Here is a 14,248-nt window from a genome sequence, read left to right on the forward strand (position 1 = left end):
ACTCGTTTTCTTGACTTTGGTTATTGCGTGACTGACTTTCTGTATATAAGCATCTGCAACATCCCATGAATTGCATACCATTCTCTGATTGCATTATTCAAACAGTGATTGAAGATTTCAACTTATACCCGACATTATGTTCCCTTTTCCAATTCTTCAGTTCATGAAGCTCATACCATTTTGGAAGCTTCTTGTAGTGTGCTTTTGTGCAATGTTAATGGCCTTTTCTTCTGATGTTGCTGCTGCTTCAGCCACGTTACAAAGCAGAGAAGCAAATGCTTTGTTGAAATGGAAAGCCAGCCTTCACAACCAAACCCAGGCTTTGCTATCTTCATGGACGGGCAATAGTCCTTGCAATAATTGGCTCGGAATTGAGTGTGACGTGTCCATGTCTGTCGCCAACATTAATCTTACAAATATTGGATTAAGAGGTACGCTTCAATGTCTCAACTTCACTTTACTTCCAAACATCCTCACTCTAAACATGAGTCTCAACTCCCTAAATGGAAGTATTCCTCCCCATATTGGGGTATTGTCCAAACTCTCCAGTCTTGATCTCAGTGACAATCATCTGACAGGAACAATTCCATCTGAAATAACACAGTTGTCAGGTCTTCGTACTTTAGACTTGGCTAATAATGTTTTCAGTGGTTCCATTCCTCAGGAAATAGGTGCATTAAGGAATTTGAGAGAGCTTAGTATTGAATGGGCCAATCTCACAGGGACTATCCCAATTTCTGTAGGAAAGCTAACCTTCTTGTCACGTTTTGATGTAGGAGGTAACAACCTTTCTGGCAACATTCCAAATGAAATTTGGAATTTGAGCAACTTAGAGTATTTAGCGCTTTGCATAAATAACTTTAATTTTTCAATTCCCCAAGAAATTGTGAAGTTGCAAAAGCTGGAGAGTCTACTTCTTTCGGAAAGTGGTCTTACCGGTCCCATCCCTGAAGAACTGTGGAAGTTGGGAAATCTAACATTGCTTCAGGTAGCAAGTTGCAACATCACAGGGTCTATCCCAATTTCAATAGAAAATTTGGCCAAACTCTCATATCTTGATCTCAGTCACAATCATCTCACAGGAACAATTCCATCTGAAATAACACAGTTGTCAGGTCTTCGTACTTTAGATTTGGCTGGTAACGTTTTCAGTGGTTCCATTCCTCAGGAAATAGGTGCATTAAGGAATTTGAGAGAGCTTAGCATTGAATGGGCCAATCTCACAGGGACTATACCAATTTCCGTAGGGAAGCTTGCTTTCTTGTCACGTTTTGATGTAGGAGGTAACAACCTTTATGACAACATTCCAAATGAAATTGGGAATTTGACCAACTTAGAGTATTTAGCGCTTTGCATAAATAACTTTAATGGTTCCATTCCTCAAGAAATTGGGAAGTTGCAAAAGCTAGAGAGTCTACTTCTTTCGGAAAGTGGTCTTACCGGTCCCATCCCCGAAGAACTGTGGAAGTTGGGAAATCTAACATTGCTTCAGTTAGAAAGTTTCAACATCACAGGCCCTATCCCAATTTCTATAGTAAATTTGACCAAAATGTCAATTCTAGATTTTGGAAACAACAAACTTTCTGGCTACATTCCTCAAGAAATTGGAATGATGAAAAATATGTCTGAACTTGATTTGTCCAATAACTATCTCTTTGGTGCAATACCCTCCACAATTGGAAACTTGAGCAATTTACAGTGGCTTTACCTTTATTCCAACTATCTCTCTGGTCGCATTCCCGATGAAGTTGGAAAACTCTATTCTCTTTCCACAATCCAATTGTTAAATAACAGCCTCTCCGGGCCAATCCCATCTTCCATAGGTAACTTGCTCAATTTGGTTTCCATCCGCCTTGATGGAAATAAACTCTCTGGTCCAATTCCTTCCACCATTGGAAACTTGACAAAGGTCACTATACTAAATTTATTCTCAAATGAACTCAGTGGCAACATTCCAATTGAAATGAACAGGCTTACTAATTTGGAAAAATTGCAAATAGATAATAATAACTTTATGGGTCATTTGCCTCACAACATTTGTGTTAGTGGAAAGTTGACAAACTTTACTGCTTTCAATAACCATTTTACTGGCCCCGTTCCAAAGAGTTTGAAGAATTGCTCAAGCCTTATAAGACTTCGGCTGCAACTAAACCAACTGACTGGAAATATAACAGATGATTTTGGTGTATATCCAAAGTTGGACTACATCGAATTGAGTGACAATAATTTTTACGGTCACATTTCGCCAAATTGGGGAAAGTGCTACAGCCTCCAAAGCCTCAAGATCTCCAACAATAATTTATCTGGTGTCATACCACCAGAACTAGGCGAGGCAATCAAATTACATGTACTTGACTTATCTTCAAACCATCTCACTGGAAAAATTCCAAACGAGTTAGATACTTTGACTTCACTGATCAAACTCTTGATAAGCAACAATCATCTTTCAGGAAATATCCTTGTACAAATAGCCTCATTGCAGGAACTTGATACCTTGGAGCTTGCAGCAAATAGTTTTAGTGGATTAATCACTGAACAACTTGCAAGGTTGCCTAAGTTATTGAACTTGAATTTGAGCCAAAATAAATTTAAGGGAAATATTCCTCTTGAGTTTGCCCATTTCAAAGTTCTTCGAAGTCTTGATCTTAGCAGAAATTTTTTGGGCGGGACAATACCTTCCATGCTTGGAGATCTTATATACTTAGAAATATTGAATCTCTCACATAATAATCTTTTTGGTATCATTCCCTCCAGCTTTGAAGGTATGTTAAGCTTGACAATTATTGATATATCATACAACCAATTAGAGGGTCCACTTCCAAATGCTCAAGCATTTCATAAGGCTACAATTGAAGCTTTCATAAATAATAAAGGCTTGTGTGGTAATGTCTCTGGCTTAAAACCTTGTCCTTCATCAAGTGGCATATCTCATCATCATAAGACCAACATGGTTATATTGGTGGTTTTACCCCTTACTTTGGGCATTATACTTCTAGTACTATTTGTTATCGGGGTGTCTTATCATCTCTGTCATTCTTCAAGCTCAAAAGAAAACCAAGATGAAGAATCTCAAGCTCAAAATCTATTTGCAATATGGAGTTTTGATGGAAAAATGGTGTATGAGAATATTATTGAAGCCACAGAAGAGTTTGACAACAAACATCTTATTGGGGTTGGAGGGCATGCAAGTGTTTACAAAGCAGAGTTGCCCACAGGTGAAGTTGTTGCTGTGAAGAAACTCCATTCAGCACCAAATAAAGAAATCTCCAATCCAAAAGCTTTCACTAGTGAGATCCAAGCTTTGACAGAAATTCGACATCGTAACATTGTCAAGTTATATGGGTTTTGTTCTCATTCACGACACTCATTTCTGGTTTATGAGTTCTTGGAGAAGGGTAGTGTGGGGATGATTTTGAAAAATGATAAACAAGCAACTGAATTTGATTGGGATAGGAGGGTGAATGTAGTTAAAGGCGTAGCTAATGCTTTATGCTATATGCACCATGATTGCTCGCCTCCAATTGTCCATCGAGATATATCAAGCAAGAATGTTCTTTTGGATTTGGAATATGTGGCTCATGTCTCTGACTTCGGAACTGCTAGGCTCCTCAATCCTAATTCAAGCAACTGGACCTCATTTGCAGGAACCTTTGGATATGCTGCTCCAGGTTAATTCCCTTTCTTTAAATTGTTAAGGATATAATGACTTTGTAGTTTGTCTATGGTAGTCATTTGTTAACATAACTAATTAATTATTATCTACACATATCATGTTTCTTTATAGATTCTTCTTTCGTACATGATAACTTTTTTGAATTTTGTACAGAACTTGCGTACACAATGGAAATAAATGAGAAGTGTGATGTGTATAGTTTTGGAGTATTAGCATTGGAAATACTTTTTGGAAAGCACCCCGGTGATGTTATGTCTTCTTCATGGATTGTTATGGCCTCAACATTTGATAATATGTTGTTGATGGATAAGTTGGACCAACGTCTCCCTCATCCTGTGAAGGATGTATTATCAATTGCAAGGATAGCAATTGCTTGCTTGAGTGAAAGCTCAGGCTCTCGCCCTACCATGAAGCAGGTTGTTAAGGAGCTTGCATTGTCAGACTGATCTTCAATGGAAGAGTTTCAGATTGCCACATAAATATAACCGAAAGTTTGTAGTTACCAAATTTGCCTTAACTACTTCACTTGTGCTTGTCTATTGTGTTGTAAACTTTTTTTTTTCTTTCACCTATTTTGTATTGTAAGTCATTTTAATTTTTCTATTTTGCGACGGAATTTTTCCCTCGCTGATTGTGAATTTTCTAGTAGTGCAAATTGTGTACTCAAATAATAAGTAACTATCATTCGAAGTACACTCTACTGTCATCTTGATATATATATATATATATATATATATATATATATATATATATATATATGGGGAAGGATATTGTAACAACCAAGTTGTGTTACTACCAATCAATCTCACCGTTAGATTGATTATGTTGATCCAACGGTTATAGTTATTTCCATCATTGTATGGTCATGATTTTCCAAATTTAATACTTTATATTTAGTTTCACCTTTGTACGGTTATGATCTCTTATATTTAATGCTTTCACTTTAAATATGGAGAATCATAACTATACAAAAATGGAAATAAATATAATCGTTGGATCAACATAATAGATCTAACGGTGAGATTGATTGGTAGTAACACAACTTGGTTGTTACAATATCCTTCCCATATATATATATATATATATATATATGACTTTGGGTAACTTAGACATGAAGTTCTGATGGATGCAGCTAGAAATTTCTGAACTACCAAAAAAAATGTCAGAAAAAAATAACAATAACTATTATTTTTACTATTGTTAAGCATTATTTGTTCGAAAAATAAGAAGAAAAAGAAGTAAGTTTTTTGGTACGGATATGATAGAACTTAAAATTTATAATTTCTTTGTACCAAAAAAATTATAATTTCTTTACTCTGGATGTTAGTTTTAAATTGTTTTTTTCCTAATTTTTGACTGATCCTAATACTAAAATTTCTAAGTATAACAATATTAGAATGGTTAGAGAAGAAATGAACCGAAACAAGGATGCCAAAAAAATTAAAGACCAAAATTAAGGGATAAGTCATATTCAGCTAATCACCACAAAGTGTAATTCCAAAACACTTAAGCCAAAGATGGATAATAATAATCTACTACTACTAATAATAATAAAATCATGGAAGTCAATCAATAACTAGTATTGATCATGCAAATGCAAGATAACCATTCACATCATAGTCATTCAGTGTGTTCTTGATCAATCAGTAGTGCTAAGTTTTGATAACAAATGTGCTTCTATTCATTATCAGTCATTCGCAAAGATACACGATAACAATTTGATTGAAAACCATATGGCAGCTTTTATTTACAAATCCATGATAAGTGATAATCTTAATATATGATAAATATAAAATGTCAAATTCATTTTGACTATGAACTTTAGATTTTCTTTTTTTTTTTTTGTCTTTTTTTTTTCTTTTTGATAGTTTTTTTTTTTGCCTTTTTAGCCTGAAAATAGGATAAAACAATCCTAAGAAGCCATTCTTATATTTATTTTTTTGGGTCGGTCACTTCTGTTGCTACAAGGAAAAATTTGTGCAACAACTCATTATAACTATGTACAAGGGATCGTAGTACATAGTTATAATAATAAAGTTATTTTATTTTTATTTGTTTTGTTTACCAAAAAAAGAAACAGTTATTTCTTTTGTCTTTCATCAGAAATTATCGGCTGATGTGTTGGAAAGAGAAAAAATAATTTTATCATTATAGCTATGAGTTTTATTAGTCTCCCTTTACATAAGATAATTATATTACGATGTAGAGAGAAAATTGATAAGTTCCACCATTACAAGAAAAAAGAAAGAAAGAAAAAGATGGGGTGCGAAAATCGAAGTGAAAGAACATGAAAGAAGCTATCTGATGTGAAAGAAGAGTAATATTTTTTTATAACTATATATTACTCCATAATACATAATTATAATGAGATATTGCAAAAAAATTTCCTTGCAACATGAAAAGTAATTTTGCCATTTTTGTGTGTGCAGAAAACAAACTAAATCAACACGCAACTATCAAGAGCTATCCTTCACACGCTTTGAACAATAGTTCCGTAAGTACTTTTGGCTCCAACGCAGTCATTGCGTTGGAACAAAATGAACTGTGGATAAGATTCTATTTTATCTATGAAAAAATCGATCATTGATCTTAAAGCACATAAAGTCAGATTGTGAAAGTTTGAACTTGCGCTTCCGTTGATATATATGACAAGTTTTTGCTTTCACCGTATTAGTACACACATCGAACCAATCTTGAATTGCATGAGTATATGACTTTAGCTGATTACCTCAAAAGTCTTGAATCGATAGGATATTTTACATTCTCACACTTTGCTTTCACAACATGTATCTATTATTTCTCTTTTAGACCAAGAGTTACTGCAAAAATACACTAAGAGACTTGCCCGATGCAGCAATAATAATAATTAGTAAATAAATTAATTGATGGATTATATATTAGCACCGATGGTTTATTAACAGCAGCTTAAGAAAAAAATTCTTGCTCATGATCTGTCTCGTATCATGATTTATGAACCAACTATTAAGATTTAATTTTAGCATTTAAAATATAAAATTGGGGAAAGAATTTAAAGATCAGTATAGGTTCAGATATTGGGTTATACTTTTGTTACTTAAAAGCCTTTTGCTTTAATATATGAGAAAGGCCCAAGGATGAAGAAGTGAATTGCCCCAAAATTTTGCCAAGTGCTACTAAAATGTTTGAAGAGGTTTTGATGAGTCAAAACAATGGCTACAAGTTAAAGATCAAGCATTGATTACCAAAAAAAAAAAAAAAAAGAAAGATCAATCATTGAATAGTATCAAGACTTAACGCAAATAATATTACACTTCAAAATTTAATCATGCATACATTGATATTTCTACTTGAATGATTTTTTTAATTTTTTTTTAGCATCGTCTTGCTTTATGCTTGCATTTATTTTGGTTTTATATGTCTCTTCAATCATGCTTAACATAAATTAAAAATAGCATCTTTAGTGACTAAAAAACATAAATAATAATAATAATAAAATTAAAATAAATTGAAATTCCCTTATCTTATCATTGTCATCAAAAGTTAAATTATTTTAAATCTCACAGAATCAATATTATATTCTAAATTTCTTTATTTTATTCGATAATTTTTTAATTTTAAAAATCACCTAACTAATATTATTTTTTCTTTTACATGTTTATATCAATAAGGAATCAACATTATATCAAATTATTTGCCAAAAATTTCTCTATTTTTTCAATCATCAATTTCCAAATCACTTAATAAATACAATATATTAATTAACCAAAATAATCTCTCATGTCTTAATTCAATTTTATATCATAAGCATATCATTCAGGTTTACCAAAAATTTCTCACTTTCTTTTCTTTGACTTTTACTTTGAGCTACTACCTGAAATAAGCAACCCATCATTTTATACCGATGCACAATTTTGATCTTGTTTATTTTAGCACACACATTTTCCAAAATTGCTCTTTATATCTTTTAGGGTGTTGTTTTTTTTCCTGTAATTGGAGAAAACATCACTTTCTTTTTCTGTTGCATAAGAATTGATTTCCCTTATCTTTTAACCATTACACAACATTTACCAAATAAAAACAAAAATCATTCTTACTTCACGAAACATATATGTCATTGAAACACATTTTCAAAAGCGTTCTAAGATTCCAAATTCCCGAAATTGAAAATCGAGGCATTTCATTGAAAAAAATGATAGAAAATCATTCTTGTGAGTGATCAAAGGAAAGTCTATTGTGAAGTGTTGAAGAAGAATGAGATTGACAATGACCTAACACGGCAACAAAATTGCTCTTTAGCCACGGCAAAAATCGTGGCAAATTATCATAAAAACCGTGGCTAAATAAGTTATCCATTGTTTCAAAAATCGTGGCTAAAATTGGCGTTGCATTATTTTAACCACGGTATTTTTTGCATTTAAGCACGGTCTTTATGAGTGTGGTAACATTGAGTTAGCCACAATTTATGTTATATTAGCCACGTTATAGTCGTGCCTAAATGATTTGGATTCCAACGATGAAAAGTTTTATTTAGACACAGTCAGAACCGTGGCTAATTATAAGGAATTTTTTAAAATAAAAAATAAAAAATATTACAAATTTTTCCAATCATATAAAAAGAAAATGATAAAAATTGCATTTGATACAAGAACCAAAAACCAAATTAAGGGAGATAATCAAATAAAATGGAGTACACAATTTAACACAATACATTTTTTTTATGTTGTACGTAGAGGTGTGCAAATGGGCTCAAGCCCTTGTCAGCAAAATGGTATGGTGCTCATAACTCAACAAATTAGTGAACAAAACAAGTCTCATTAAAGGAGAAAAATTAACTACTCAAATATTAGTACTCATTTTAGTGCATGCAAGCATCACTGGAAAAAGGTTCTTGTTAGATGCTCTCTGGCTGTAGCCCATGCTTAAGTTAGTGTCTGCAATATCAGAAACTCACTATCAAATTGAAGATCAAGTAAGATGTCATTGTTATTCTAAAATTTAATCCATCAAAATTTAAAACTGGTTCAAATTTGGGCTTGCAAAAATGGGAGTTAGATAACTTTCATCAAGGGTAATGTAAGTTCGAGGAACAATCTAGCTACCTTTGGTCTCTATGGAAAGCTTTTGTGAGTTTGAGTTAAAATCCAATGAAAAATACACATTACTAACAGAAACTAAGCTGAAATAGAGTTGCATTACCTGCTCTGACAAGGGGCATCAGCATCCAAGCTATGGGTGGTCACTTTTTCAGCAATAACAGGTCCATTTGTTTCAAGTATCATCCTTCAAGAAAAAATGAACTATTAAAAAAATAAATTAAACTTTCATAGAAAAGAAAATTTGTAGCTAAGAAATATGCACACCCTCCATCAACAATCTCTTCAACACATAAAAGAATGACAACAGTCTCTTTTGTCAACATTGTTCCTGAAAAAGGCACACACAGGAATAAATAAAGCAGAGCATGATGAGTAAAGGTGCATCTCGTTTTAAATCCAGATAGCAAATTACAACAAAAAATACCTCAACAGAATGGTGACTGCATCAAAGAAACCTTGAAGAACTTATGCTAAAATGAGCTCATTTTCATTATCACCACCAGTGACAAAGAAATGAAGGTCTTGTACAAATTCGTAAATAATGATAGTGTTCCCAAGCAGTGTTACCTCAGCTGTAGATATTGTAAACAAAATATCAGTTTCAAAAGAAACATGATAAACACAAGTGCTAACAAAAGTTTGTTCATTTATGCAATAATAACAACAAATACTATCAGTAGTGTGGTACGTAGAAAAGTATTTTTGATGGCTGCATTTTGATTTCTCGAAAGGAAAATAGAAGAAAGAGCAATCATGCTTAAGGCTGTTCCGTATGTTCCTATCATATGTTGGAAATCAGTAAAACGGACTACTCTTACCAACTAGTGACTGGTTAATTACCTTCTCAATCGTACAATTTATCAATTAATAAAAATCAAAGGGACAAATAATATAAGGTAACTCGTGAAATATAAGGTATCACAAGACCATTTATAAAACCAGTAAATATAATTTGCAACTAATAATATTTGATAACTCATGAAAAGAAAAAAAGAAGAGTTAAAAGTAGTTTCGCTTACCAATAATCATCTTAATTTAGCCAATAGAAATTAATTTAGCTAATAGTCATTACTCAAGAGTATAGTACACTCTTCACATGTACATAAATCAATTAAGTCAAGGATCCCTAAATATATATTATATACCTTCCAATTCTCAACAGTAGGTGTAATATGTGAAGCATTAGGGCCATCAACAAGTTCATCCGTTCTCCTACACCACACTGAAAAAGAATGGAGCAATATAAAGCATTTGAGATCTGACCAAGTAGATTGATCTTACTTGATAAAGGAGAAGTCTTGCACAATCAGCTGACAAAATATAAGTTGTACATGACAAGATTAAGCATAACCAGATTTTTGTCGACTTATGAACCCATAAGCATTACCACGACTTACCTTTATACTTTCAACTTTGGTTATCAAAATATTTGTTAGAGATCTTGGCAACCTGAAATGTCTATAAGTTCTCAGTTACATATTAGGTTAGAAATATTTTAATGAGATGATTAAGTTCTCATATCGGGAGTGGACAGTGCTACAATTTTCTTCTTAAATCTAGAAGAAGCAAGATTTTCAATTTCAAGCCTGAAGATCCCTACAGAAAATTGGTCCGCTAGTTGAACTCATTTTTGTTAAATTGGGGTTTAAATTCAAATTCCTTATCTAATTATCTTGTTGATAATTATGTTTTAAGAATAATGCTATTATAGAGATTATAGGAGAATCTTTAGTAGGCTGTTAGTTTGTTCCTAGTCTTGTTACTGATTTCAAGTTCCTTATCTAATTATCTTGTTGATAGTTCTGTTTTAAGGATAGTGTTTTTATTGTAAATATATATTATAGGAAAATCTTTAGTTGGCTGCTTGTTGTTGGAAATCGACAATCACACAGAATCGAGAAAACAGAAAAAGAGATAAGAGTAGAGAGATTGACACGATGATTTACCCTGGTTCACCCAATATAGGCTACGTCCAGCTTGTCTGTACCATATTCACCTCACCGCCACTCGTTACAAGTCTCTCGGTTTACAAGGCAGATATAAATAGGATTACAAAAAACCCTAACAGCATCGTGTGAAGTATGAGCCCGACAATTAGGGCCAACATCATCATGTGAAGTATGAGCCATACCCAACATTCTCCCACTTGGTGAATGCTTCACATGTTTCTTCAATCCCAATGCATCTGTACACCATTCAAACTTCTCCGAAGTCACTGCCTTGGTCAGAAAATCAGCATTGTTGACCTTTGTGTCAACCTTCTCCAGCAATACAACCTTGCCTTCAATCTTCTCTCTGATGAAGTGGTACTGTATGCCGATATGCTTGGTCCTCGCATGGAAACCTGGGTTCTTAGCCAAGAAAATGGCGCTCTGACTGTCACACCCAACTATCATCTCTCCTTGTGCAAAGCCAAGCTCTTTGCACAACCTCCGTAACCAAATAGCTTCCTTAACAGCATGTGTCAAGGCCATGTACTCAGCCTCTGTAGAAGATAAAGCAACAGTGCTCTGCCTTTTACTCATCCAACTGATAGCTCCGCCAAATGAAGAAACAACATATCCACTTGTAGATCTTCTACTATCAATGTCACCTCCCCAATCAGCATCCACAAAGCATCTCAGCTCTAACAATGTCTGTCCCCTTGAGCCCTTCACGCCTTCATAGCATAACCCAAGGTCAGACGTACCACGAAGATAGCGGAACACACGCTTCACAGCCGTCCAATGCTCATTTCCTGGCTTGGACATATACCTGCTCAATACTCCCACTGCTTGAGCAATATCAGGTCGAGTACAAATCATGGCATACATCAGACTCCCTACTGCACTAGCATAAGGAACTGACGCCATCTCTTCTTTTTCTTCTTCAGTCTTGGGACACTGGTCAGCCGATAACTTAGAACCAGTAGACATGGGAGTCAACACAGGCTTGCAGTCAGTCATCTTGAATTTCTTCAGAACATCTTCTATGTACTTCTGCTGACTTAACCATAATCTTCGTTTGTCACGCTCCCTCTTAATCTGCATACCCAAGATCACATTTGCAGCGCCTAGATCTTTCATTTCAAACTGCTTTGCTAGCAGTCCTTTAACAGTGCTGATCATTTTCAAACTGTTTCCAACGAGTAACATGTCGTCAACATACAAAGTTAGAATAACAAAGTCACCTTCTAACCTTTTCACATAAACACAGTGATCAGCATCACAACGGTCAAAGCCAAGCTTCAGCACATAAGTGTCGAACTTCATGTACCACATCCTTGGGGACTGCTTCAGGCCATACAGAGATTTATTCAGCTTGCAGACTAGCTCCTCTTTGCCTCTTGCAATGAACCCCTCTGGTTGCTTCATGAAAATAACCTCCTCCAAATCACCATGAAGAAAAGCTGTCTTCACATCCAGCTGCTCCACCTCTAGGTCATATGCAGCTGCTACAGACAAAACCAGTCTTATGGAATTTAACTTTGCAACAGGTGAAAATACCTCACCATAATCAACCCCTTCTGTCTGTGAATATCCCTTTGCAACCAATCGAGCCTTGTAGCGTTCAATCTCCCCATTGGCACCAACCTTCTTCTTGAACACCCACTTGCAACCAATTGCTTTTCGATCTGCAGGTAGATTCACCAAACTCCAAGTTTGGTTTTTCATCAGAGACTTCATCTCTTCTTTCATAGCTTCCTCCCACTGCTGGGCATCCTCCGAGCTCCTCGCATGTTTTACAGTGCTCGGATCATCACCTGTAATACTAAATGCACAAACATCATCACTAGCACACAGGATATAATTTTCAGGTGTATACCTCTCAGATGGTCTTCTTTCCCTCGTGGATCTCCTCAGCACTGGTGCTTCAACCTCAGCCTCAGTTTCAGAAAATTCATCCTCTACCTCATTATATTCAGCAGCTTCAGAATTCAAATTTTCCAATTCAATCTGTGAGTTTATTGTATCCTCTTTCAAACCCACATCCAACTCCACCGTCTGTGACTTTTCAGGAGCTTCAGGAAAAATCTGATTCAACTTAGATTCTCTGAATACAACGTCTCTGCTGTAAGTTACACTTCTAGTATCCGGATTCCACAACTTATAACCTTTGACGCCATCCTTGTACCCAATAAAGATACACTTTTCAGATTTACTGTCAAGCTTGTTTCTTTTCTCCTTGGGTACGTGCATATAAGCTTCACAGCCAAACACTCTGATATGAGATACGTCTGGCCTTTTTTTAAACAGTGCTTCATACGGAGTCTTCTCCTTCAAAGCTGATGTAGGAGATCTGTTCTTCAGATAACAAGCAGTAGCCACTGCCTCTGCCCAAAACTCAGTTGTCAAGCCTGCACCGCTCAGCATACTCCGTGCTTTCTCCATGAGAGATCGATTCAACCTCTCTGCCACCCCATTCTGTTGAGGTGAGTAGGGCGTAGTCTTCTGTCTTACAATCCCATTGCTCGCACAAAACTGGTCAAATTTTGTTGAACAGAACTCCCCTCCATTGTCAGTTCTCAGCACCTTGATTTTTTGATCAAATTGATTTTCCACCAAAGCCTTGAACTCGCAGAATTTATCGAACACTTCATCCTTGCTGCGCAAGAAATATAACCACACATATCTTGAAAAATCATCAGTAAAAGAAACATAATACCTTGATTTTCCATGTGATGCTACAGGTGTGGGGCCAAACACGTCGCTGTGTATCAAGTCCAGAACCCCCTCAGCTCTTCCTCCTATGGAATCAAAAGATACCCGATTTTGCTTCCCTTGCAGGCAATGCTCGCAAAATCCAAACCCCATAGAGCAGCTCGGAATTCCATCCACCAACTTCTTTGATGTTAGAGTCTCCAGACCTTTTCCTCCAATATGCCCCAGCCTCCTATGCCATAACATAGCAGTGTCCTCCTCCGCCTGTTCTGAAACATAGCTTTCACCATTGAATACTGTGCTACCCAGCAGTTTCCACAATTTACCATGACGCTCTCCTCTTGCAATAACCAAAGCTCCTCGAGTCAGCTTGCAAGAATACTTGTCACTACTAAAATTAATACCAGCATCTGCCATACTACCAACGGAGATCAGATTTCTGGTAAGCCCCGGAATATGCATCACACCCGGCAGATTCTTGATTGTCCCGTCACTCATCTTCAGCTTTACCTTCCCACGCCCCACAATTGCATGAGTCGTGTCATCTCCCATTCTAACTGTACCGCCAGAATACGATTCATAGGTGCAGAACCACTCCCTATGAGGTGTCATATGAAACGATGCTCCAGTGTCAATAATCCAATCATTACAGTCATTATGACTGTCAAACGCCATGTACAGGTCCCCTGTACTATCATCATCATCCTTCTTTGTACCCGAAGCAGACGGTTGTGAATCATCCCGCTTCTCAGGACCTACACTTTTACTTCTGCAATTCCTTCTCAGATGTCCAACCTTTTTGCACCTCCAGCACCTCATTTCAAATTTATCAGATTTATCAGATTTATCAGATTTATCAC

At 35.5% G+C, this 14,248-nt stretch overlaps 1 protein-coding gene and 1 pseudogene across 1 annotated transcript; one reads left to right on the top strand and one right to left on the bottom strand.

Annotated features, from left to right (window-relative positions):
• Window positions 1–97: 97 nt before the first annotated feature.
• LOC133316458 (MDIS1-interacting receptor like kinase 2-like) lies at window positions 98–4,372 on the top strand. The gene is made up of 2 exons (XM_061518207.1): window positions 98–3,668; window positions 3,827–4,372. The coding sequence occupies exons 1-2, from the start codon at window positions 137–139 to the stop codon at window positions 4,117–4,119; spliced, it is 3,825 nt and encodes a 1,274-aa protein (XP_061374191.1). The 5' UTR covers window positions 98–136; the 3' UTR covers window positions 4,120–4,372.
• A 3,948-nt stretch (window positions 4,373–8,320) lies between these two features.
• Window positions 8,321–14,063, bottom strand: LOC133316445 (coatomer subunit zeta-2-like; annotated as a pseudogene).
• Window positions 14,064–14,248: the final 185 nt, after the last annotated feature.

This window comes from Gastrolobium bilobum, unplaced genomic scaffold (genome assembly GCF_033153095.1).
Source record: "Gastrolobium bilobum isolate Gb01-03AN ecotype WA unplaced genomic scaffold, APGP_CSIRO_Gbil_v1 utg1738, whole genome shotgun sequence".
NCBI lineage: Eukaryota > Viridiplantae > Streptophyta > Magnoliopsida > Fabales > Fabaceae > Gastrolobium > Gastrolobium bilobum.

Coding starts and splice junctions, on each gene's coding strand:
- LOC133316458 (XM_061518207.1), top strand. CDS start 137: ATGTTCCCTTTTCCAATTCTTCAGTTCATGAAGCTCATACCATTTTGG. Junction 3,669..3,826: donor CTTTGGATATGCTGCTCCAG/GTTAATTCCCTT, acceptor AATTTTGTACAG/AACTTGCGTACACAATGGAA.